This window comes from Balaenoptera borealis (genome assembly GCF_965194805.1).
Source record: "Balaenoptera borealis genome assembly, chromosome: 9".
Taxonomy (NCBI): Eukaryota; Metazoa; Chordata; class Mammalia; order Artiodactyla; family Balaenopteridae; genus Balaenoptera; species Balaenoptera borealis.
In genome coordinates, this window is record NC_138873.1 from 5437836 (window position 1) to 5461861 (window position 24026).

The 24026-nt window shown below is 42.0% G+C and overlaps 1 protein-coding gene across 2 annotated transcripts in view; it reads right to left on the reverse strand.

The window, feature by feature from the left end:
* The window catches only part of PACRG (parkin coregulated), a 505850-nt gene that overhangs the window by 114804 nt on the left and 367020 nt on the right, over positions 1-24026 (reverse strand). Inside the window, exon 5 of one of the 2 annotated variants that reach the window (XM_082404658.1) lies at positions 7012-7104. The exons of the other annotated variant lie outside the window; for it this stretch is intronic. Coding sequence (XP_082260784.1) covers positions 7012-7104 — 93 coding nt within the window. The remainder of the gene's footprint in view (positions 1-7011; positions 7105-24026) is intronic. 2 annotated transcript variants of the gene reach the window in all.

Sequence of the window (24026 nt, forward strand, 5' to 3'; positions counted from 1 at the left end):
CATCTCAGCCCCACCATCTCAGCCCCGGCTGCTCCCACACAGGTACCCACACAGGTGACTAAATGATTTAAGGCTGCTTTGACTTTTGGGGAAGGTTGCAAAGCCAAGTAGTTAGAGATACAGATTGTGAGTCAGACATATCTGGACCACACCCTGGCTCTGTTACTTACAACCTGAGTGCCCCTTGTTAAATGTTGTAACTGCTTGAGTGCAAACTTTCTATATAAAATGTGAATTAAAATACCAATCCTTTCAGAACTCTAATGAAAAACTGATGAACTCATAAAAGTGCTAACAAAAGATCAAGATGAAAAAAAAATTAATTACATGGGACTGAGTGAATTGATGAGGATGAGTATAATTTTTGTGACTTTCTGTTTGAATTAAAAAAAAAAAAATCCAAAAAAAAAAATACCAATCCAGCAAAACACATGCAACATTTGGCATGGGATAATGGAGCTGAGTGGTCACTCTGTGAGAGGCAGCAATTGTTGTTAATAATTTGTGGATAATCTTTGAGAAAAGAAATGTAAAACCTGATTTTCTGCACTATTTCAACCTAAGAAACAGAGCTCTCTATGTATTTGAACAACCAAGTAAGTTGCTCATGAAAGTATAAGAAAGTATAAGTATAAACTGCTTGATAGTGACCATGCAAAAAACCTCTCATAAACTCAATGACACTCTTTAGCAGTATTTTCATGATCTATTTAAGATAAGCTATGTAACAACAGATGAAAATTCATTATTAAGTACAGGAGTGTAAAAGTAAATAATGTCATCGTGGCTAATAATAGTTAGTAGAAAATCTTGTGAAAGCTTCATGATATTTTAATGAGTATACTTGTTGATAAACCCAAGATTTATTCTCCCCAAATGGAAAGAAGCATTCATCTTCACAAGCTTCTCACTTTTCAGAAAGTACCAATCAGGTTGAGTGACTCACTTAAAGCTTTCCACTGGGGAGGCCAATATGCCTGGGGAATGGGCAGCAAAAGTTAATCTTGAACAGAAACCTTAATTCCTTAATCAGAGACACAGGTTAGATGGAAGAACAGGTGAAGAATAAGGGAAAACAGAACAAAGTCAAAAATTATGTATGGCTTGGAAAGCAATACAATACTTGGAGCTGATAACTGGATAATACAAGTGATATCAAAGTCCATTTCCTCTTTAGAGAGACCTCCTGAAGTTAGCACAGCCACTGGATGGCTTGGATGGGTCACTTCGGCTCACCAAACATGTGTTCAGTGCTCACAAGAATTTCAGGGCGGCAGCACTCCACCCTGCTCCAGGCTGGCCGTCCCTGTCTGACAAGTTCACCCGTCTGGGCTTCAGGGATTTCATTGTAAATGGATGGGCAGAATCAGATGGTATGTCAGGGCTCACACTTTGGATACTGCTAAGACCAAAGAACTGTCAGATACGGTCCCTGCCCTCAGGGAGCTTACAGTCTAGAAGGGAACTAGCCGTAAACTGGTGGCATGCCAGGATAGCTACCATGTAAGGTTTTGTTTGTTTGTTTGTTTTTTAGAAACACTAAACGAGTGGGTTGAGCCCAGGTCGCTTGGGGATTCTGTGCCTCGTCCCCTTAGGAGTGGCCCAGCAAGGGGTCCGTATTACAGGAGACAAAGACAGAGTTCTTCCTGCACCTGCTTCTTTCCTTTGTCTCAGTTCCCTGGCAGGGGGCCCTGTGGATTCACCTCTCCTCCTGACGAAGCGCCCAAGTGAAGATTAACAGGATATCAACGCAAACCAAGCTGCAAAGCTTTTTACCATAAAACATGTTTCCATTTCTAAGAAAGAAACCCACAGCTTAAAACTTAAGCTATTTCATTAAGTCCCCAGTGGTAAGTCTCTGTGACTTATTTCATCAACCTGAAAATTCAACGCATAGCAAATGAAAAGTAAAAACTTTATTTCTATAAGAACAGAAAAAATTCGGCCTCTTTAAAGAGAGAGCTCTATCAACCCAAATAGGAATCGTCACATGTAGTTTTATCAAAATTTGCTTGTATTACACGAATGCTTTATCTTTGAATGGCAATTTGAAACACACCAGAGACACTGAGTTCCACGAAACTATCAACGATTACAGAATGCTGAAAATATTGTGGCTAATTCTTCCTTTTCTCCATGTAGTGTGTCTGTGGGGTGTGATCACTGAGTCAGGTGGGTGTAGGGAAGATGAGAAGCAGGGCACCCACCCCAGGGAGCCTGGAGACACAGCCCATTCTACCAATGCACAAACTTTTGTTAATGTGTCTAGCAGTAAAGATTAGGTTTGCCTGCATATGACAGAAAACGTTATATAATACCGGCTTAGGTAAGACAGACATTTATTCTTTCTCATGTCAGTAAAAGTCTGGAAGGAGGCAATCGGACTATTATGAAGTCTTAAGAGCTCCACAAAGTCATTGGAGAACTGGACTTCCCCTACTTTTGTACGTAACTTTCTTGCCTGTGTCTTCCGTCTCATGATTGCTTCATAGCCAAAGGTGGTTGCTGGAGCCCTAGCCTTCTCATCGGAGTTCCAGGCTGCAGGAAAGGAAGGAAGGACAAGAGGTTCGCCCTCCCCAGCTGAAGGCCATACAACACTTCTCCTCTGCCACTTGCCACGACTTATTCAACAGGCCCCCACCAAACTGCAGGGGTGGCTGTGTAAGTTGTCTTGCTGCTGAGGGCAGTGCCCTGAACAAAACAGCAACCTGGTCACTAAGGAATAGGGGAGAACGGATGTTTCCAGCATCCGGCAGCTCCTGCCTCAGTTTGTGTGTAAACACGTGAAGGTGGCCTTGATGCTGGCAGGAGACCCTCCATCACACAGCGTCTCTGTCTTCACGTTGCTCCTCTTCCTCCTGGCCCAGCCCCGTCTGCTCTCAATGCTACTGTCTTTCTTGGTTCTGGAACACTCTCACGTGAATGCTCCCTGCTCCGTCTTGAATCTGCAGCTGGCCATTCGCTCAGTGACCATGTTTGAGCCCCTTCTATGTGCCAGGTGGTGAGCAAGATAGCGCAAGTTTGAGCCCTTGCTGAACAAAGGGTCAGGGAAGGCCAGCACCAGCCAGGTCACGGGAGCGGTCCCTGCTGCGGGAAGAGCCCGGGGGGAGGCCTGGAAGCTTCGGCAGGGACCTGAGGCCGCCACGGTGCCTTCCTGATCCTCTGGCCAGAAAACATGGTTGAACCTCCCCCCTCCCCACTGCAAAAATCCCTTCTCTAATTTCTTTCCTGATGCTTTCACTCTCTCCTTCACGATTAGTTTCTCGAAAAGAGGGGCTTATTGTCCACGACTGAGGGTCCAGCCCTCAGCCCTCCGTTGACCAGCTCTGTCCCGCGGCTCTGCTGCGCCTTCTCTCTTGGAGGCCACGCGCCCCGAGACACTGCAGCCGGGACCCTTCCCAGGCTGGGTCTTCCGTGCTCTGTCCTCTCCGGAGCTCCCCCCGTGCGGTACGGACCCCGGCTGTGGAAACTCTGCGGTGGTTCCGGTTTTCCTCTCCCAGCTCTGACCTTTGAAGTCACCCTCTGGCTCCTCTTCTGCTTCCCTGAGCCTCTCACTTACAGGTGATCTTCAACACAACTGTTCTCGGCTTACTCTGCTTTTTTTTACCCCAAGATTTGATGAAATGAAATTTTTTTTATCATTTTATCATTGAATTTTTGGGGGGTTAGGGTTAGGGAAGGAAAGGGAAAAAAATCAATTTTTTCAGTGAATTTTACCAATGAAATTTGATAAAATGAAATTAACATTTTCGGTTATTAGCTTCAGCGGACACTGCCATGTCCCCGCACCCGGCCCCGACCTTCTGTACAATGAACTGCTGTGCGATGCCCAGGGCTGCTGTGATTCCCGTTCCTGTCTCCCTTTCCGCTCCCGCAGTTTCCACACGACCTGCATTCAGCCTCTTGCTCTCTGTCCTGGCTGCACCTGCGGCCTCCAGGCCGTCCCCTTCTTCCAAGTAGCTGCCTCTCTCCTCTGGCCTGAAGCACAGTTGTGACTACTCCCTCATGAGTTTGCAAATATTCGATGGCAACGTATTGCCTCTGGCATCCAGCCAGACTCTGGGCAGCCCTTAAACACCCCTTGTTAATCTCTTTCCAGTCATGACTCCTCTCTCTGGTCTCTCCTCCACAACCACTGCTGCAAGTGTGTCGCTTATGTTCAAAGCCTTTACTCAGGCTATTCCTCAGCCTAGAGTATGCTTTTCCCATTTGTCCAGTTTTTGAAATCTAGGTGAAAGGTTTTACAAAATCTTCTCTCATCTCTAAAGCCGGGCTCGAACAGCATTTCATCTACATTACTTGCACCCTTGTACAATTTATCTCCTGAACTTGACTGCAGCCTCCTTGAGGACAGGAATTTTGTCCAAGTTTCTCCTCCCTCCCACCCTCCCTCCCTCCTTCCCTTCCTCTCTCTTTCTCCCCATTTCAGTACTTAACATAGTATCTTTTACCTGGTGAGTGATCAAAAACTATTTACTACATGAATAAACAAATGATAATCAAAAGAAGACAAGTCGAGGGCATAACCAGGCCTTTGGGCTACCAGGTGAGCAGGTGAACACAGGGAATTTTCCTTTGTCCTCCATTATTAGGACAAAGTGTCACTGACCAGAGAATAAGAAAGTTTTACCCTCGTGACTTAGCCCAGAGATTGCACAATTTTTTCTTGAAGCAAATGTAATGGCAAGAGAATCAGAGACGTGTTTGCATATTTGTCCTGCCCACCCTCTGTGTCCAAGAACAGTCATGGCCACCTGAAGAAATGAAGGAGCTATCAAAATGAAGAAGGGAGTGCCTGTGTGCAGACAGCTTAAAGACACCCCACCATAAGATAGAGCAGCTAACATTTACTAATCACTCTTAACTCATTGACTTTTGTTTTGTCATTCTCTTAGTAAGGTTATTTTGACTTGGAAGTCAAGATCTGTAAATTAGGTAAGGGCTCAAATATAAACAGAAAAGACTTTTTACCTGAGCTATGCACAGGAGAACTGAAATATTAAATCAGGAGTGATTCTAGTATCTGAGATTAGAAATCCAAAATTGAAAAGGCCCATTTATCTTCTGACCCACTATGACCCAGAAGCAAAATGTGGTCCTATAAATGAAAAACATTAGGATCCTTCGATGGAGATATGCCTGAGGAAGCAGAGCTATGCCTCCTCTTCTGATGGGTGTCGCTCACATCCCATCTGGCTTAACACTCCGTTACGGATCATAGTATCATGGGGGCTCAGAAAGTCCTGGTTCAATTTGCAGCTTACATGCTACAGGACATCTGGTCCTTTCTCACTCCCCGTTACGCACCCCAGGAGCTGTCTGCCTGAACTCCCAAGCAGCTAGTACTTTCATGTGCCCCTTGGTCTAGCAGAGAAACCTATTGAGGCCTTCCTCTAAAAATAATTGTTCCCCAAATTCCTCAGGAGCAGTAGCACCCAAGGGGATGGGGGGGATGATTCATGAACTACTGTCTATAGCCTTCCTAGGTCTCTCCCCACCAAGCCGACTCAAATAAATACATAATCCAAGTAAAACTGCTGTGCTTGCTCGGTACACACAGCTTCAAGAGGAGTCTCCTTAGCTCCCTTCCAACCAGATCGCCTCCACAAAGAGATTTCGGAGCTGACATCAGTCCCCGGGCTTTAAAATTAACTCTCCTTCCCAGCTCCCCACCCCCGGGCCAAACCCCATTATCCAAAAGGGCAGATCTCAGGGGAAAATACTACTGTGGTCTGCCCTCTTCTCAACAAACAGGCATCAGCGGTGATTTTAGAGACACAGAGTTCCAGGCTAGGGCACAGGATGAGAGACTAGGATAATTTCACCTAATGAAGATTAAGAAAGGGGAGAGATGAACAGCTTTCAGTTATACAAGATATATGACGTGGCAACATGGCAACGTAGAAAAAGCCTGGCAGTTCAGCTCTGCTACTAACCAGCTGTACTTTGGACAAATGTTTTCATCTCTCTGAACTTTAGTTTCCCAATATAAAAAAGGTAAACCTCAGGCCTCCTTCTTATGTTTGTGAGATTAAATGAGGTACTGATGGTGACGGCGGTGATGGTCATGGAGACGGTGCCCAGCTATTTCCACCTGGAATGAGAACTGAATGCAAAGAAGCTGACAGACTCTTAGGAGAGGTTTACATTGGATTCATGAAATAATTTCCTCATAGTGACAAACTCGGAGGAGGCTGGGCTTCTCCTGCAACAGTCCCTAAAATAGAGGCCCCTTTAAGTGGGTCAGCCATGGCTCTGGTGTGGTTTTGCCAGAGCAGTGAGAAGACTGGTTGGCCTCCGGGAGGAGAAAGTGTCTCTGCATCTGTGACCAGATGTTGGGAACCTGAAGTTTTAGAAGTCACATTCTCCATTCTCTGTTCTGTGTTCAGACTGGGTGGCAACGTGACCCTCTAAGTAACCAGGAAAGGACATTTTACAGAAGAAATCCCTTCCAGGTAAGCAGAATTCTTTGAAAGGAGCTCTGTGGCTGGCCGAACATTCCTGAGTCTTGCATTCCCTTGCACAGGGGAGTGAAAGCACTGCTTGACTGCTCTGGGGTTCCGCCTTGTCATAAACGTTCAGCCAGCAGCTGCTCCAGGGAGCCCGTGCCACCCCTTCTGCGTTGAATCATCTTAACGCTGGGAGCCCAGAGCGCCGCTTGAAGATCTGGGAAGAACGAGACACCACCACCCTGTCTTCAATTTTAAACCAGTAACTCACGAAGTGCCGGTCAAGCGTGGGTGGAAGCTGCTGGTTTGGGAACTTCCAGACACCCACTAAAGCACACTCCTGCTTTTTAGGGTAGAGGGAGTGAGCTTAAAAGTATTTTCTACAAAAAGGAAAGTAGTGACTTGAATTACTACCCTATGTTCTGGAGGCTCCAGGCAAAATCATTTGAAATGTGTGGGGAGATAGGAGAGCAAAGTGGTTGAGGAGTCTTACGTAAGTCAGGATGATCCTGCCTTATTGCAGGATTCAAAGTCTAAAGTAGAGTAAAGAGGGGAAACCTACCTATGTCATGAAGGAGAATGGCAGTGTTTTGGTTTCTCAAAGGGGTTATGGTATCTTTATAAGCCAGGCATGCAGATCTTCTACAGTCTTGCCCTGGATGAGAAAAGATCGTGGCTTCAGATTCTATTCTGAGTGACCATTTTTGGCAATTCCTAAACTTGTCTGTTATTTTTGAAATTTTTTATTGGTGCATAAATGCAATAGATGTTAGAATTGCAAAGAAATTTGGATATAATCTAGACCAATCCCCAAATTTAATTTTTAAAGTAACTTTTTTTCCTGATTCAGTTCATTATGGAAGAGATGGTAAACAAAAAGAAGGATAAAGAAAAAAAAATACTTTATACTCTCCCTTCCAAGAAATAGCCGTCATTGCCATTTAGGTGCATTTCCTTCGTGTGTGTGTGCGTGTGTGTGTGTGTGTTTGTGTGTGTGTGTGTGTGTTATTTAAAACGCACATATTAACACACAGTTGAGATTATATTATATATGTTTTTACATCTTAATTTTTAACTTTTTAACTTGATGGTTTTATCATGTCCTTAAAAACTTTTCACTCTAAATAGCAACATAATATTACATCACAGGAATAAAACATAATTTATTTAACCATTTCCATACTGGTGAACATTTTACTTATTTCTATTTCTTCACTATTGTTGAAAACAAATTTAAAGTATCTAGTTACTTCAGTCTACTTCCATCTTTAGTTATTTCCTTAGGTTTAATTCTTAGATTTAAAAACGATTACGTTGAGTTTGTGAATACTTTAAAATCCAGTTGGCATACTGATCTCTGTGTTAGGGATTAGGGACTGAAGTCAAGAAGTCTAGAATCTTCTGGAGATTGCACAGGTCTGCAGTGCCAGAGTGTGCCCTGAACCCAGGTATCCTGACTCCCCAGTAAGGTTCTTGCACATGTGTTTCAGGACCCAGTAAGAGTGATGGAAGCAAAAAATTGTATTAATCGATGCAAGCTGCATTCCTTTTCCCAGGAAAAGATCCATGGGAGTGTTTACTTTTTCTCAGATTGTGTGTGTGTGTGTGTGTGTGTACACTAATAAAAATCATTCAATGACCCGGGTCAAAGAGGCTTTTTCTGGGGCAAATTGCTATTTACCCTGATGCCAAATCAAAATATAGTTTCTGCAATTAAAATAACCAAAGTAGAAAAAAATCCAGTTATCTGTATTGTGTTTTTGGTAACTCCCATTTAAAGACTTGCATGTGAAGTTAAGGCCGGCTTATTTAGGTTGAGGGGACAGAAACGTCTTGAGTTGACCAAAATAGGGTAACTGCAAATTTCCAGTGCTAGCTACAAATTTTAGACATTAAAAGGCAATTTGCAAGTTTTAAGTATGTACCAAGAGGCATAAGGCCTTATTCTAAAATAATAACTGTGGCTTAATAAAATGTAGAAGCCGAGAGCTTCCTGGGATTATAGTAAAAGATATTTTTATGTTTGGAAGACACTTCTGTAATTTGCATTTTTACTGGGGCTCTTGCTGAGATGACCAAGGACAAACAGGGTCCTTGGTCCATTAACTTTGTGTGTCAAGTCCATGGCCTTCTTACATGTCTTGGTATACAAATAAATCCACAGTAGACTCTGATGGAAAATGACCCCCCCACCCCCTGCTCTTAGAGGGCAGAGCTGGCACTTCCACACTCTCAGGTCAACTGGGCCAACTGAGGTCAACCTTCAGTGAGGGGCTCCTGACCCATGGGCTCATGTTACACCAGGAAGGAAATAGTTCTTCCTCAATCTGTAAGTCTTTCTTTCTCTTCTTTTCACCCCTCCATCTACTTCCATTGCCTTATCACCACCTAGCTGGCTGCAGCCGACCAGCACAGACTTATAAATTGTGAGACTTCGGGGGGTGGGGGTGGGATTTTATTTCTAGATTAATTTTGGACCTTTTTGCACCTTTTTGTTGTGTTATTACTGATACATCATTGGGAATAAGATAAGATCCTGTGCTTTAGAGCAGATAGGCTGAGGTTGGAATCCCACCTCCAACACTATGTGATCTTGGGAAAATTGCTTAACCTCTCTGAGCCTCAGTTTCCTCATCTGTAAATTGGGAACAACAATAATAACTCCCTCATCTGGTGGTGAAGGTAAAATGAGACAGAGCAGATACATTGCTTAGCAGACATTCTGGCACTCAGTAAGAACCCAGTCAAGGCTACTTTTAGCCATTGGCATTGTGATTATCCCCCCTCAGAAGTTCCTCCCTTTCACTGACATTTTTCTCTCATCTTGACTGCTGGGTGGTAAGCTTGTTTCTATTTCTTCACAATTCTTCCCAGTCAATATTACATTATTGTTGCCATTTCTTCAGTAATATACTTGTCACTGAATGGATTCTTAATGTAGCCACCAACATGTTCTGCTTTGCTTTTAGAACTATGATTGGACCTGAATTTTCTATCTTTTGAAATATAAAAACCAAATTAAGTTAGGTATATTACAACTAGTTGATGCAAAAGTCTTTATGCTCTTGTTTCACAGAAAAGCAAGCCTAATGATTTCTGAGATTCTGTTATTATCTAACACCAGGTGAAACTGTTTCACTTTTATAGTTCATTTGAGGAGCTGACATTTAGGAGCTCTGTTATAAAGCAATATGAAGATTTCCAGGTAAGTGTAGGTTACAGATGAAAAGGAATGGGAGAGTAAGAGAAGGAAGAGAAGGAAAGGTCTAAGTTGTAAAAGAAGTAGGAACTGGAACTCCCCTAGAGAAGATCATAGAAGAGTCTTGAGCTGGTTTGGGAAAGGTGGCGCCAGGTGGGGTGTTTGTGGCACACGGTAAAGGAGTCTGGGTGCTCAATGCAGCGGAGGCAGAGGACAAAGGCGCATGCATGGAGGAGTCCACGCCACTCAAGAGGCATGTGATCTGATGCCAAGCTCTTTTCCAGTCATCAGGTACAGGAAGCATAACTAGAATAAAAGATGAGTGAACCCTTTGGCAGCAGATTATGTTGAACAATAGAGCAAGGTTTATCCTTGAGTGATGTGTGTGGTGGGTCCTGACACCTCTGGGAGGACAGGATTCTGGGTCATTACCAAGTATGGATGATCACCCTCTAGTGGCATCTGGAGAAAACTGCAGGTACATGACCTTTCATGTAAAGACATTCAGTAGGGATGTGAAGGAACTTCTTCCCAGGGGTTCACAAATGCAGCCATCTCTGCATGCATTATCACCTCATTTTATCTAGGCTAAAGAAGCACACTTCCTTTTCTTTTCTAGATGAGATTCATGTACATCAAATGGGAATCCGTGCACAGTAGTTGATTTTTATCATAATACTGGCTAGAATGCAGTGTATCCTGATCATCAATATTTTTACTAATTAAAAAAAGTACAGGACTTCCCTCATGGTGCAGTGGTTAAGAATCTGCCTGCCAATGCAGGGGACACAGGTTCAATCCCTAGTCCGGGAAGATTCCACGTGCTGTGGAGCAACTAAGCCGGTGTGCCACAACTACTGAGCCTGCGCTCTAGAGCCCGTGAGCCACAGCTACTGAGCCCACGTGCCACAACTACTGAAGCCCGGGCGCCTAGAGCCCGTGCTCCATAACAAGAGAAGCCACCGCAATGAGAAGCCCACGCACCACAACTAAGAGTAGCCCCCGCTCGCCGCAACTGGAGAAAGCCCGAGCGCAGTAACGAAGACCCAATGCAGCCACAAAAAAAAAAAAAAAACAGGAAAAAAAAAAAAGTACAACTAGAATTAACTTTTCAGTCATGACCAATACTGCTTCAAGTTTTGTTTTGTTCATGATATTTGGTCAAAAGAAGTTTCAACAGAGGAACCAGAGAAAAATTAATAACTGATAACAAAATTAGGACCATCTAGACCTCTCTACCCTTCTGGATTTCAAAAGAAAGAGGAAATAACCACATATGCCATTGAATTGTATCAGCTTTAGTTCTGGCAGCTCTTATTCAAATGTCATCATCCTTTGCAACTGGCAAAATGAGTACATTAACTTTCAGACTTTCAGACTGCAAGTTAATCCATATTTTGTGCTAGAGTGTGATAGCCACACCTCCAGTACGCCACCAAAAGTAAAAAAGGGAAAACACAGTCATAAATATTTAACACTTCAAAAATTCTCATTTAAAAATGTTCAGTGTAGGTGACCAGAGAACATAGCTTACAGGAATAAAAGAACTTGAAATGGATTTGTTTGTTCTTTTGGTAAAGGTGATCTTCCCTTTCATTATATTAACACCTGTGCTCAGTCTAAGAGGTATATTATGATAAGGAATTATAGCTGGGCCAGAGGAAAGTAATATTTTCCATTACTTGTGAATTGTAAAAGTCTATTAGGGTGGGTTTTTGTAGCTGATGTTGTTTATTTAAATTAGAATAAGGGTTAAAGCAGAATTCATTTCATGCTTTGATAAATGTTTATTGGACTGCCTATCCTGGTACTTATAGCAGGGGTCCCCAACCCCCCAGGCCGTGGATGGGTACCGGTCCATGGCCTGTTAGGAAATGGGCTGCACAGCCCTTGATTTTATGGCAAACTGTGTAATGTATAATTTTAGGTAAATTATAAATTATACATTTCTGTACAATTGTGATCAAAATGATACAATTTATGTTAAGTTATTTTAAAGTAAATCATATCTTCTTAATCTTGCTAGATTTAAAAGTTTTACCATGGGTGTTATTGATTTAGGAAGATTTATAACTGGAGGGTTATAAATCTTATAGTTATAAAGTACTTTTCATTTGTAAAGAATGTTACATTTCATTATTCATATGTGTCTCCAAACAGTGCCATGATGTATAGCAACTTGGAGGAAGACTCAGAAGGATAAAACTGATGGGGCTAAGAGTCCGTGTTTAAGCCAGAACCCTTTGGTGTTTCTCGAGTCGATCAAGCTGCCTTCTGATAGATTTACAGGATTTCCACATCTCATAAACAAACTATAAAAAAGGCCTCATTGAATATAGCAAATAAATTTTTCTAAAAGTATTCATAAAAATCTCGTCATGATAATGGCAAAGCATAAGGCTTAGGTTTATTCTGTTGGAAAGGAAGAAGTTTTAATGGATATAACTATGCTTCACAAGCTAACTGAAACAAAGGCTTTTTGACCGTACAGACATTTCAGCTCTCCTTCTGCAACAAGGGATCATCAGCCCCAAAGAGCATCATTATCCAAGTTGTCACAGTGATCCATATTCTGCTTATGAGAGGCTATAATTTCAACCGTTGGAAAATATTTTCAGAACTTTATTCAGATGAAGAAGCATGGAGATTTTAACATGAATATGATTTATTGATGATTCCTCTCTTTTGGATCTCTTGAAATCCAGAAAAAGACGTTATGGAGGACTAGTGTGCTACAAAATAGCATATAATAAAAGAAGAATATTGTGTCAGATACAGAGTTTTATCTGATTTTGTACTCATTCAGTCACAGACTATATAGTAATAAGTAGACTATGCTTAATTCACAATGGAATATTTTACAGTGACATGTTTGGTAAACGTATCCCCTACCAGCACAGATGGCATAAAAATGCTTAGTGATTCTTTTTTCAGACTTCATGTCATGCTGTGGGAAGATATGGCTGAAATAAATACATTTCATTTTGTTTTGTGACATTTTCCCATATGATTTAATTATAGAGAGAAGGGCACACAGAGAGCGTCACTATTAAGTGGGATCCATTATACGCTTAAGAGCAGATTCAAATCTTTTGTTGAGCACATTTTTGGAAAATAAATTGTGCACGCCATGTAAATAATATGACATTTGGTCTCAGTCAATTTGGTTTATGTATTGTGCCCAAAGGAACAGGTGATTTGAAGTTTAATTTGCTCCTCGTCTACTTACCCTAATAACTTGGCACCGCACACAGTTCTTGGGATATCAATATACCAATTAACAAAATCATTCTCTCACTGCTGTCGAAATACAGAGTTGATTCTCATCTACATTTTTTGGTTGTTGTTGTGCAGGGCAAATGAAACAAACAACATAGAAAGGAAAGCAGGGAAAGAAGACAGATTCGGTGGCGCTCTATAGCAGATACAGAGGAGACGAGCACAGACCCGTGAGCATGTACCAGGCAGACGGCACTGCCCAGAAACCCTGTTCCATCCTACTGCGGCCAAGGAATTTGGGCTTCTGTGTTACTCGAAACAATGCATCTGTCTCATGTTAAATTTGTATTTGGATGGAATTAAGGGATCTCATCAGCAAACGCAGTGAAAACTTCAAATGAGAAAAGCTGTATTATATCTGAGTGATAATGTGTTTTCAATACATTCTGTATTTAATGACTTGGTAAAAAATAGCTAATGTGCTGGAGATGCAATGATGCCCTTTGTCCATCGTCTCCTTTGCCATTCTCACCTTCGCTGTCCTTAGTGAGCTTCCCTGACCTCTAACCTGGACCATGACAGCTGTCTCTGAAATGCTGTTTCTCTCCCCAGTTTTCCCCATTCAGCTACACTCTCTCCCTCCAGTTACCGCTCTGCAGGCTAGCGGGCAAGTGGTGATGGCTTGAATCTGAATTCCCTCCTCGATCGCCCCAGCCTGGCTCAGCTGCTTCTCCTCTGGGCACCCTGGTGCTTCGTGCTCACCTCCATCACAGCATTATCACGAGGATGGAGGTACATCTGTTCCTTTGCCCCCGTGACACAGCAGTCTCCTTGAGGGCAGGGCAGTGTCCTTTCTACCAGTGTATTCCAGTACCCAGTACCTCTAGGCAACAATAAATACGTGGAGGGTGATTGAATGAATGAAGTCACTCCCAGTCAATTGTTCCTCACTGAATTTTGGTGTGAAACCTAACTCCTCGGTTTGGTGTTCACTGGGTTCCCGCGAGGCCTCTGTTCCAAGGCTTCCTCACGGCCGTCACTCCCTCTGCTCCTCGGCTCCGGTCCCTGTCTGCACCCTGGGGTGTTTTCCGAATAGGTGCCACATCCTCTCTGTTTTTTGTGCCTTTGCTGTCCCTCTGCCTAGGATGCACTTAATGTTCATCTCAGAAAATTGTAAGTGCTCTTTAAGGGCTTTTTTTCAACAAGCCCTTCAAGACTCACATCTTAATTAACTGAACCATCCTCCCTTGCATCTTATTTGTAACTGCGTAACACTTACACGTTTTGGCCCCTGGGGATAGGGACTAGGTCTTTTTTACTTCTCTTTTTTTGGACTCTCATAGAACCTAGCATACGTGCAAGGCACCTAGGAGATGATTAATACATGCTTTGGGTGGCACACTGCTAAGACCACAAGAGCAAACCCTTGTCTAGCATCTTACAGCTTCCACTCATCCATTATCCATCCATTCATCCATCCATCTCTCCATTCATCACTTGAGCTTGCATTAACTTGTCAAATCACCACAGCTGCTCTACAAGAAAGGATCAACATCTAGGGCCTCAGAATGGCCCGGTGACTTGTCTAAGACCACTCAGCTAACATGAATACTGGGATTTAAATCTAGGTTTCTGTCTCTAAGCTGAGTGGCCTATCTAGTTCAGTTAGGTTTTAAAATTAAGTGTGGTAGGGACCCTCGCTGGAATCTAAGGTCCAAAACCAGTGTATCAGTGGATGAGAGGTAGAACAAATTTGGGCATTTAAATATTTGTTACTCTGATAGTTTTGCAATCCAGCTCCTAGGATTCCTGCTGTAATGAAAGGTTTCAAGGGATTGCAGCATAGCCCTGCTTTCTCTCTGGCAACCCAAGTAAGCGATGAGCAGGATGGCCCTGGCCACCACGCCAGAGCCCATACGGTAGGAACTGGATGTGGGGGCTGGACTGGAAATCATGGCAGAGCCTTGTCCAGACCTGGGAGAAAACTCCCATCTGGACAAGGTGGGCCCAACTGGGGCCTTCGTGTAGGAACCAGTATGTGGGCAGAGGCTGGGAAGGCTACAGTGGCTAATTCAAAAGACATTCTCTTTGTTTGGATGGAACAAGAGAGAAGGAGATTGGCACGGATTAAATGGAAGCTGAGAAGACTGTCATGAGCACGTGTGACTCAGATATTTGGAGAAATTTGAGGAGAATTAGGGTTATTGTATAATGAGTGAAAATAGGAACAAACAAATATTATTTTGTTTTTTATTGTGACTCAGTTTTTATCTCCCAATTACCCTCCCTCAATATGGCCTTAGAATTTTCAGAACTAAATATTTTATGTCTTTTTTTGTCGGACATTTTTTTTTAAATGTGGTACTTCGTAGAACTTCACAGTTATGCATGAGAACAGAAAAACAAGAAATGAAAATCTGAAATAATGTCTATTCTAGCAATTTCTGCTTATCTGAGAAAGATTGTTCTTTGATCCAGGACAGCTTAAAAAATAAAGCACAATATCTATTTACCTCTAAAATATAGTATTCATAGGTTTAAAATAAAATTCCAGATCTATGAATTCTGTTTCCCTTTGAAAATTCATCTTTGCAATTACTTGCTTTGTACTGTACGATAGAAATTATTACTCACACCAAAAGGAACTTAGGCTGAAGGATTAAATCTATTTTGCTATAAACTCTCTTATAGATTTTAATATTTAATATGCTACTAAAACTTTAAAAACTATTCATAGATAATTTCTAAATTTATAAAATACAATTACAAAGTTAGATACAAGTATAACATCATATAAGAGTATGGACAATAGTATTTTCATGCTATTAAAATCCCCAGCATTTCAATCGAGCACAAAAATAGAGTTGATGAAGAAGTAGTTGAATCGGCCAGGAGGTGTGGAGATGGTTGCAAACCCGCAGGTGGGAGCTGCTGGCCACCTTTTGGACTGCACAAAGCAAGGACCAACTAGTTTAAAAGAAGGAGGTCAGGTCCTGTTTTCCTGTGGTCCCTCCCCTGCTGGAGTTACCGATGCCATCCCCCCGCAGGCAGAGTTGTACTCATTTCCTAGTGAAACTTGGTCAGAACAGAATTGCATTAGCAGGGCAAGCTGCTAACATCTGAGTTAGCCTTGCTGTGTGGTCTCTGGCGAGTCCTAAGGCAGCCCTAGTTACCCAGGCACTCTGCATCCTTTCTAGCCCTGCTGGGTTGATCGAGTCTCCATAACTGGCTTTCTGTCTCCATCACTTTGCTGTTAATCCATTTTCACAGTAGGGATGGGTGATGGCCATGCCCTGCTCTGCTGGGGCCTGGACCCTTGACGAGTTCTTGACAGCTACGGGCCTGCGGTCTTACTGTTGTTGTTGGATCAGACAGAGCAGGAGAGGAAGAAATTCACAGAAGCTAAATGAAAGGTGAAAAGACTGTCATGGACACATGTAACTCAGATTGTTGAGAGGCATTTGAGGGGGACTGGAGTCACTGCAGAACAAGCGGGGATGACAAACAGCATCAGGGCTTTTAAAAAACTTCCCATGTGATTTCAAAGTCCAGTCAAGACTGAGAACAGTAGTCCAGCCAGGGCTTGGCTAACCCTGGAGCCATGTTGACAATGACGACTGGTTTCCAAGACCACCTGCTGCTGCTCCCCGGCTGCACCCACCTAGCAGGGTGGTCCTCTTTGTAGATCACTACCTGCCCAGACCTCACTCTCCTGGCCGGAATGAGCCCCAGCAGCTGGGCAGTTACTCCCAGCTTCTCCTTCTGGCAGGGTCCATGCTTTAGAGGCTCCAGCAGACCCCAGGCTCAAGATTGCCTGAGAGATGGTCACAGCAGATATAGTTACCCATCCCTCCTAATGAGTTGTATGTCATCTTTCAGGGCAAGTCCTCTTTGGTAGGTATATACATCCAGCCTGTTCCACTCAAAAGTTCTAGACTTATTTAAAATTTCATACAAATCCATTTGAGAAGATATTACTATTATGGCTAAACCCAACATGTGTCTGCATTTTAAATCTCCTTCTAAAACCTAAACAAGTAGCCCCTGGATTTTGAGAGGTCCATGCAGCTCCAAGTAATTGCTACTGGGTGCTGTGTCATATAAGCTATTAGTCCACAGAGCCACAGAACAAACTCACTCCCAACCTGGGTGTTAGAGAACACCCAAAAGCAAAACTAAAAATTAAGACAATGTGGACCTTGACCAACAACCTCTTAGACTTCTAGAGGATTGGACGGGTCAAGACTGATATCTATCGAAATGAAACATGCACTATTTTTAAGAATATATTTTTCAGATGTATTCACACCAGTGCACAAAATACATGCACACACACAAAATACAAGTTATAATCTTGCTTTTAGTAATACGAGCCTCAGTATAACCTAAATCTTCATCAGAAAAGAACTGGTATCTATAGGTGTAGAGTCAAGCAAAGGAATCAGGTCAGTCTTTGAATAAATGAGTAGATCTGAATGTCTTGATATAAAATATTCTGCAAGATTCTTGTATTAAGTGGAAAAACAAAATAAAACAAAAATAAAAAGGAGAAGCAAGAAACAATATGGCCACTTCCTGAAATTTTGAAAATGAATACTCTAAAAAGGACTTTTATCAAGTAATACGGCATGTCTGGAGGCAAAAAAAATGATTAACCTCACTGATGGAGAAGATCCAAATTCAAGAGTAACGACAAATAGTGGAGGGTCAGTAAAATAAGAACTGAATTCTGGAGAATCTCAAACCCCAGGGTACGATATTTCAACAGGATGCAAAGATAACAGGCACCAAGTGCATCTGGTATTGGTGACAGACATGGAGATTCTAAGGAGCAGAGCATTTTCTGGTGGAGCAGGTGACGGAAGGAGCTTCCCAGCAGTGAGCATTCTGGACTTGCCACTTCCTCTCTGTGACCCTGGGGATGTGAGAGGTCTGGGCTTCAGCTGCCTCATCTCCACAGAAGATGCTTGTGAGTGAATCCAATAATGATTAGAATGAACCTAGCAGAATGCCCAAGATATTAAAAGCTCAATATTAATGCTGAGGAGGGAAGAAAATATATAGGGAGTGTAGTGGGAATTCCTCCAAGAAGAGAGGGTTTTGTTCCCTTAAGCATATTGAAGGGGGAAGTTAAGCTGCGTACATATATTCTTCTCAGCAAGTTTCAGGTTCAGTAATTCTGAATTGCGGTTGGAAAACTGGAAAGAAAATTGAGTTGTGGGGGCAAACTAACTGCTTAACTTAATTACTAAAATGCCGCACTTTCCTATCGTGATGTCAATACTGCACACGCTGCAATTCAAGCTCCTGTAAAACAGCTATTTCATTAAAATTTAGGACAAAAGGTATGCCATTTATTAATGCATCAATATATTTTAGTGAGTACAATACATAAAAAGGAAGAAACTAATTATTCACCTACAGGTCAGACCTCCATTATTTTAAGTCTTGGTGACTTGAAGAGTTCCGCATGAAAAGTAATACAAATATATTTGAGTTAATTCTGTGGTAAGTTAAATATCCTGGATATTAAATACACTTGACAAGACTTCTTGAGGTACAGAAAGGATGCTGAATAGGGAACATTATTATTTAGTCTGTGGTGACAGCTTTGAAGTAGATAGATTTTTGCTACTCACAGATATAGTTTCACAATCGTTTCCTGATTATTAAAATGTCTGTAGAATCTTTATTAAGTTTCCTGGAAGCATTAACTCTGTCAAAATTAAGAAATCTCATCAAACTAAGATGTCCACAGAATACAAGAGGTGACAACAAATCTATTCCTTGGACTTGACAGAGGATAGATGATACAGAGTAATTTCTTTGGTTTGGGTCTCTTAATCTACTAATGGTTCTTCGACACATAGAAAAAATATAATTAAAATCTAAAATAGGGAGGGACCTTAAAGATGGCAGCAGAGTAAGATGTGGAGATCACCTTCCTCCCCACAAATACATCAGAAATACATCTACATGTGGAACAACTCCTACAGACAGAAGACCTCAGACTTCCCAAAAGGCAAGAAACTCCCCACGTACCTGGCTAGGGCAAAAGGAAAAAGGAAAAACAGAGACAAAAGAATAGGGATGGGACCTGCACCTCTGGGAGGGAGCTGTGAAAGAGGAAAAGTTTCCACACAACAGGAAGCCCTTTCACTGGCAGAGACGGGGGGTGGGCAGGGGGAAGCATCGGAGACATGGAGGAGAGCGCAGCAACAGGGGTGCAGAGGGCAATGTGGAGAGATACCTACACAGAGGATGGGTGCGGACCAGCACTCACCAGCCCAAGAGGCGTGTCTGCTCACCTGCTGGGGCGGGCGGGGGCTGGGAGCTGAGGCTCGGGCTTCGGAGGTCAGATCCCAGGGAGAGGACTGGGGTTGGCTGCGTGAACACAGCCTGAGGGGGCTAGTGTGCCACAGCTAGCTGGGAGGGAGTCTGGGAAAAAGTCTGGAAGTGCCTAAGAGGCAAGAGATCATTGTTTTGGGATGTGCAAGTAGAGGGGATTCAGAGCACTGCCTAAACGAGCTCCAGAGATGGGCGCAAGCTGCAGCTATCAGCGTGGACCCCAGAGACGGGCATGAGATGCTAAGGCTGCTGCTGCAGCCACCGAGAAGCCTGTGTGCAAGCACAGGTCACTATCCACACCTCCCGTCCTGAGATCCCATGCAACTGGCCACTGCCAGGGTCCTGTGATCCAGGGACAACTTCCCCTGGAGAACACACGGCATGCCTCAGGTTGTTGCAGTGTCATGCTGGCCTCTGCCGCCGCAGGCTCGCCCCGCATTCCATACCCCTCCCTCCCCCCAGCCTGAATGAGCCAGAGCCCCCTAATCAGCTGCTCCTTTAACCCCATCCTGTCTGGGTGGGGAACAGATGCCCTCAGGTGACCTACATGCAGAGGCAGGGCCAAATCCAAAGCTGAACCCCGGGAGCTGTGCGAACAAAGAAGAGAAAGGGAGATTTCTCCCAGCAGCCTCAGGAGCAGCAGATTAAATCTCCACGATCAACCTGATGTACCCTGCATCTGTGGAATACCTGAATAGACTACGAATCATCCCAAAATTGAGGCGGTGGACTTTGGGAGCAACTGTAGACTTGGGGGCTTGCTTTCTGCATCTGATTTGTTTCTGGTTTTATGTTTATCTTAGTTTAGTATTTAGATCTTATGATCACTGGTAGATTTGTTTATTGATTTGGTTGCTCTCTTCCTTTTTTAAAATATATATATGTATATTTCCTTTTTCTCTTTTTGTGAGTGTGTATGTGTATGCTCCTTTGTGTGATTTTGTCTGTATAGCTTAGCTTTTACCATTTGTCCTAGGGTTCTATCTGGTTTCCTTTTTTTCTTTCTTTTTTAGTATAGTTTTTAGTGCTTGTTATCTTTGGTGGATTTGTTTTTTGGTTTGCTTGCTCTCTTCTTTCTTTCCTTCCTTTTTTTTATTACTTTTTTATTTTTAATAACTTTTTAAATATTTTTTTATTTTAATAACTTTATTTCTTTTCTTATCCTTCTTTCCTTCTTTCTTTCCCTTCCTTCCTTCCTCCCTCCCTTCCTTCCTTCCTTCCTTCTTTTCTTTTCTCTCCCTTTTCTTTTGAGTCGTGTGGCTGACAGGGTCTTGGTGCTCCAGCCGGCTGACAGGCCTGAGCCTCTGAGGTGGGAGAGCCAAGTTCAGGACATTGGTCCACCAGAGACCTCCCGGCCCAACATAATATTAAACTGCAAAAGTTCTCCCAGAGGTCTCCATCTCAACGTTAAGACCCAGCTCCACTCACTGACCACCAAGCTACAGTGCTGGACACCCTATGCCAAACAACTAGCAAGACAAGAACACAACCCCACCCATTAGCAGAGAGGCTGCCTAAAATCATAATAAGGTCACAGACACCCCAAAACACACCACCGGACATGGTCCTGCCCACCAGAAAGTCAAGATCCAGCCTCATCCACCAGAACACAGTCACCATTCCCCTCCACCAGGAAGCCTACATAACCCACTGAAAGAATCTAGCCACTGGGGGCAGACACCAAAAACAACAGGAACTACAAACCTGCAGCCTGCAAAAAGGAGACCCCAAACACAGTAAGTTAAGCAAAATGAGAAGACAGAGAAATACACAGCAGTTGAAGGAGCAAGGTAAAAACCCACCACACCAAACAAATGAAGAGGAAATAGGCAGTCTACCTGAAAAACAATTCAGAGTAATGATAGTAAAGATGATCCAAAATCTTGGAACCAGAATAGAGAAGATACAAGAAACGTTTAACAAGGACCTCGAAGAACTAAAGAGCAAACAAACAATGATGAACAACACAATAAATGAAATTAAAAATTCTATAGAAGGAATCAATAGCAGAATAACTGAGGCAGAAGAACGGATAAGTGACCTGGAAGATAAAATAGTGGAAATAACTACTGCAGAGCAAAATAAAGAAAAAAGAATGAAAAGACTTGAGGACAGTCTCAGAGACCTCTGGGACAAAATTAAACACACCAATTTTCGAATTATAGGGGTCTCAGAAGAAGAAGAGGAAAAAACCGGACTAAGAAAATATTTGAAGATATTATAGTGGAAAACTTCCTTAATATGGGAAGGGAAATAGTCAGTCAAGTCCAGGAAGTGCAGAGAGTCCCATACAGGATAAATCCAAGGAGAAACCCGCCAAGACACATATTAATCAAACTATCAAAAATTAAATACAAAGAAAAAATATTAAAAGCAGCAAGGGAAAAGTAACAAGTAACATAAAAGGGAATCCCCATAAGGTTAACAGCTGATCTTTCAGCAGAAACTCTGCAAGCCAGAAGGGAGTGGTAGGACATATTTAAAGTGATGAAAGGGAAAAACCTACAACCAAGATTACTCTACCCAGCAAGAATCTCTCACATTCGACAGAGAAGTTAAAACCTTTACAGACAAGCAGAAGCTAAGAGAATTCAGCACCACCAAACCAGCTTGACAACAAATGCTAAAGGAACTTCTCTAGGCAGGAAACACAAGACAAGGAAAAGACCTACAATAACAAACCCAAAACAATTAAGAAAATGGTAATAGGAACATACATATCGATAATTACCTTAAATGTAAATGGATTAAGTGCTCCAACTAAAAGACATAGACTGGCTGAATGGATACAAAAACAAGACCTATATATATGCTGTCTACAAGAGACCCACTTCAAACCTAGGGACACATACAGACTGAAAGTGAGGGGATGGAAAAAGATATTCCATGCAAATGGAAATCAAAAGAAAGCTGGAGTAGCAATTCTCATATCAGACAAAATAGACTTTAAAACAAAGACTATTACAAGAGACAAAGAAGAATATTACATTATGATCAAGGGATCAATCCAGATAGAAGATATAACAACTGTAAATATTTGTGCACCCAACATAGGAGCACCGCAGTACATAAGGCAAATGCTAACAGCCATAAAAGGGGAAATCGACAGTAACACAATCATAGTAGGGGACTTTAACACTCCACTTTCACCAATGGACAGATCATCCAAAATGAAAATAAATAAGGAAACACAAGCTTTAAATGATACATTAAACAAGATGGACTTAATTGATATTTATAAGACATTCCATCAAAAAACCACAGAATACACTTTCCTCTCAAGCACTCATGGAACATTCTCCAGGATAGGTCATATCTTGGGTCACAAATCAATCCTTGGTAAATTTAAGAATGCTGAAATCATATCAAGTACCTTTTCCAACCACAATGCTATGAGACTAGATGTCAATTACAGGAAAAAAAAACTGTAAAAAACAGAAACACATGGAGGCTAAACAATACACTACTAAATAACCAAGAGATCACTGAAGAAATCAAAGAGGAAATGAAAAAATACCTAGAAACAAATGACAATGAAAACACGACGACCCAAAACCTATGGGATGCAGCTAAAGCAGTTCTAAGAAGGAAATTTATAGCAATACAATCCTACCTCAAGAAACAAGAAACATCTCAAATAAACAACATAAACTTACACCTAAAGCAATTAGAGAAACAAGAACAAAAAACCCCTAAATTTAGCAGAAGGAAAGAAATCATAAAGATCAGATCAGAAGAAAATGAAAAAGAAATGAAGGAATCAATAGCAAAGATCAATAAAACTAAAAGGTGGTTCTTTGAGAAGATAAACAAAATTGATAAACCATTAGCCAGACTCATCAAGAAAAAAAGGGAAAGACTCAAAACAGTAGAATTATAAATGAAAAAGGAGAAGTAATAACTGACACTGCAGAAATACAAAGGATCATGAGAGATTACTACAAGCAACTATATGCCAATGAAATGGACAAACTGGAAGAAATGGACACATTCTTAGAAAAGCACAACCTTCCGAGACTGAACCAGGAAGAAATAGAAAATATAAACAGACCAATCATAAGCACTGAAATTGAAACTGTGATTAAAGATCTTCCAACAAACAAAAGCCCAGGACCAGATGGCTTGACAGGTGAATTCTATCAAACATTTAGAGAAGAGCTAACACCTATCCTTCTCAAACTCTTCCAAAATATAGCAGAGGGAGGAACACTCACAAACTTATTCTACGAGGCCACCATCACCCTGATACCAAAACCAGACAAAGATGTCACAAAAAAAGAAAACTACAAACCAATATCACTGATGAACATAGATGCAAAAATCCTCAACAAAATACTAGCAAACAGAATCCAACAGCACATTAAAAAGATCATACACCATGACCAAGTGGGGTTTATCCCAGGAATGCAAGGATTCTTCAATATATGCAAATCAATCAATGTGATACACCACATTAACAAATTGAAGGAGAAAAACCATATGGTCATCTCAATAGATGCAGAGTAAACTTTCGACAAAATTCAACACCCATTTATGATAAAAACCCACCAGAAAGTAGGCATAGAGGGAACTTACCTCAACATAATACAGGGCATATATGACAAACCCACAGCCAACATTGTTCCCAATGGTGAAAAACTGAAACCATTCCCTCTAAAATCAGGAACAAGACACGGATGCCCACTCTCACCACTATTATTCAACATCGCTTTGGAAGTTTTAGTCACAGCAATCAGAGAAGAAAAAGAAATAAAAGGAATCTAAATTGGAAAAGAAGTAAAGCTGCCACTGTTTGCAGATGACATGATACT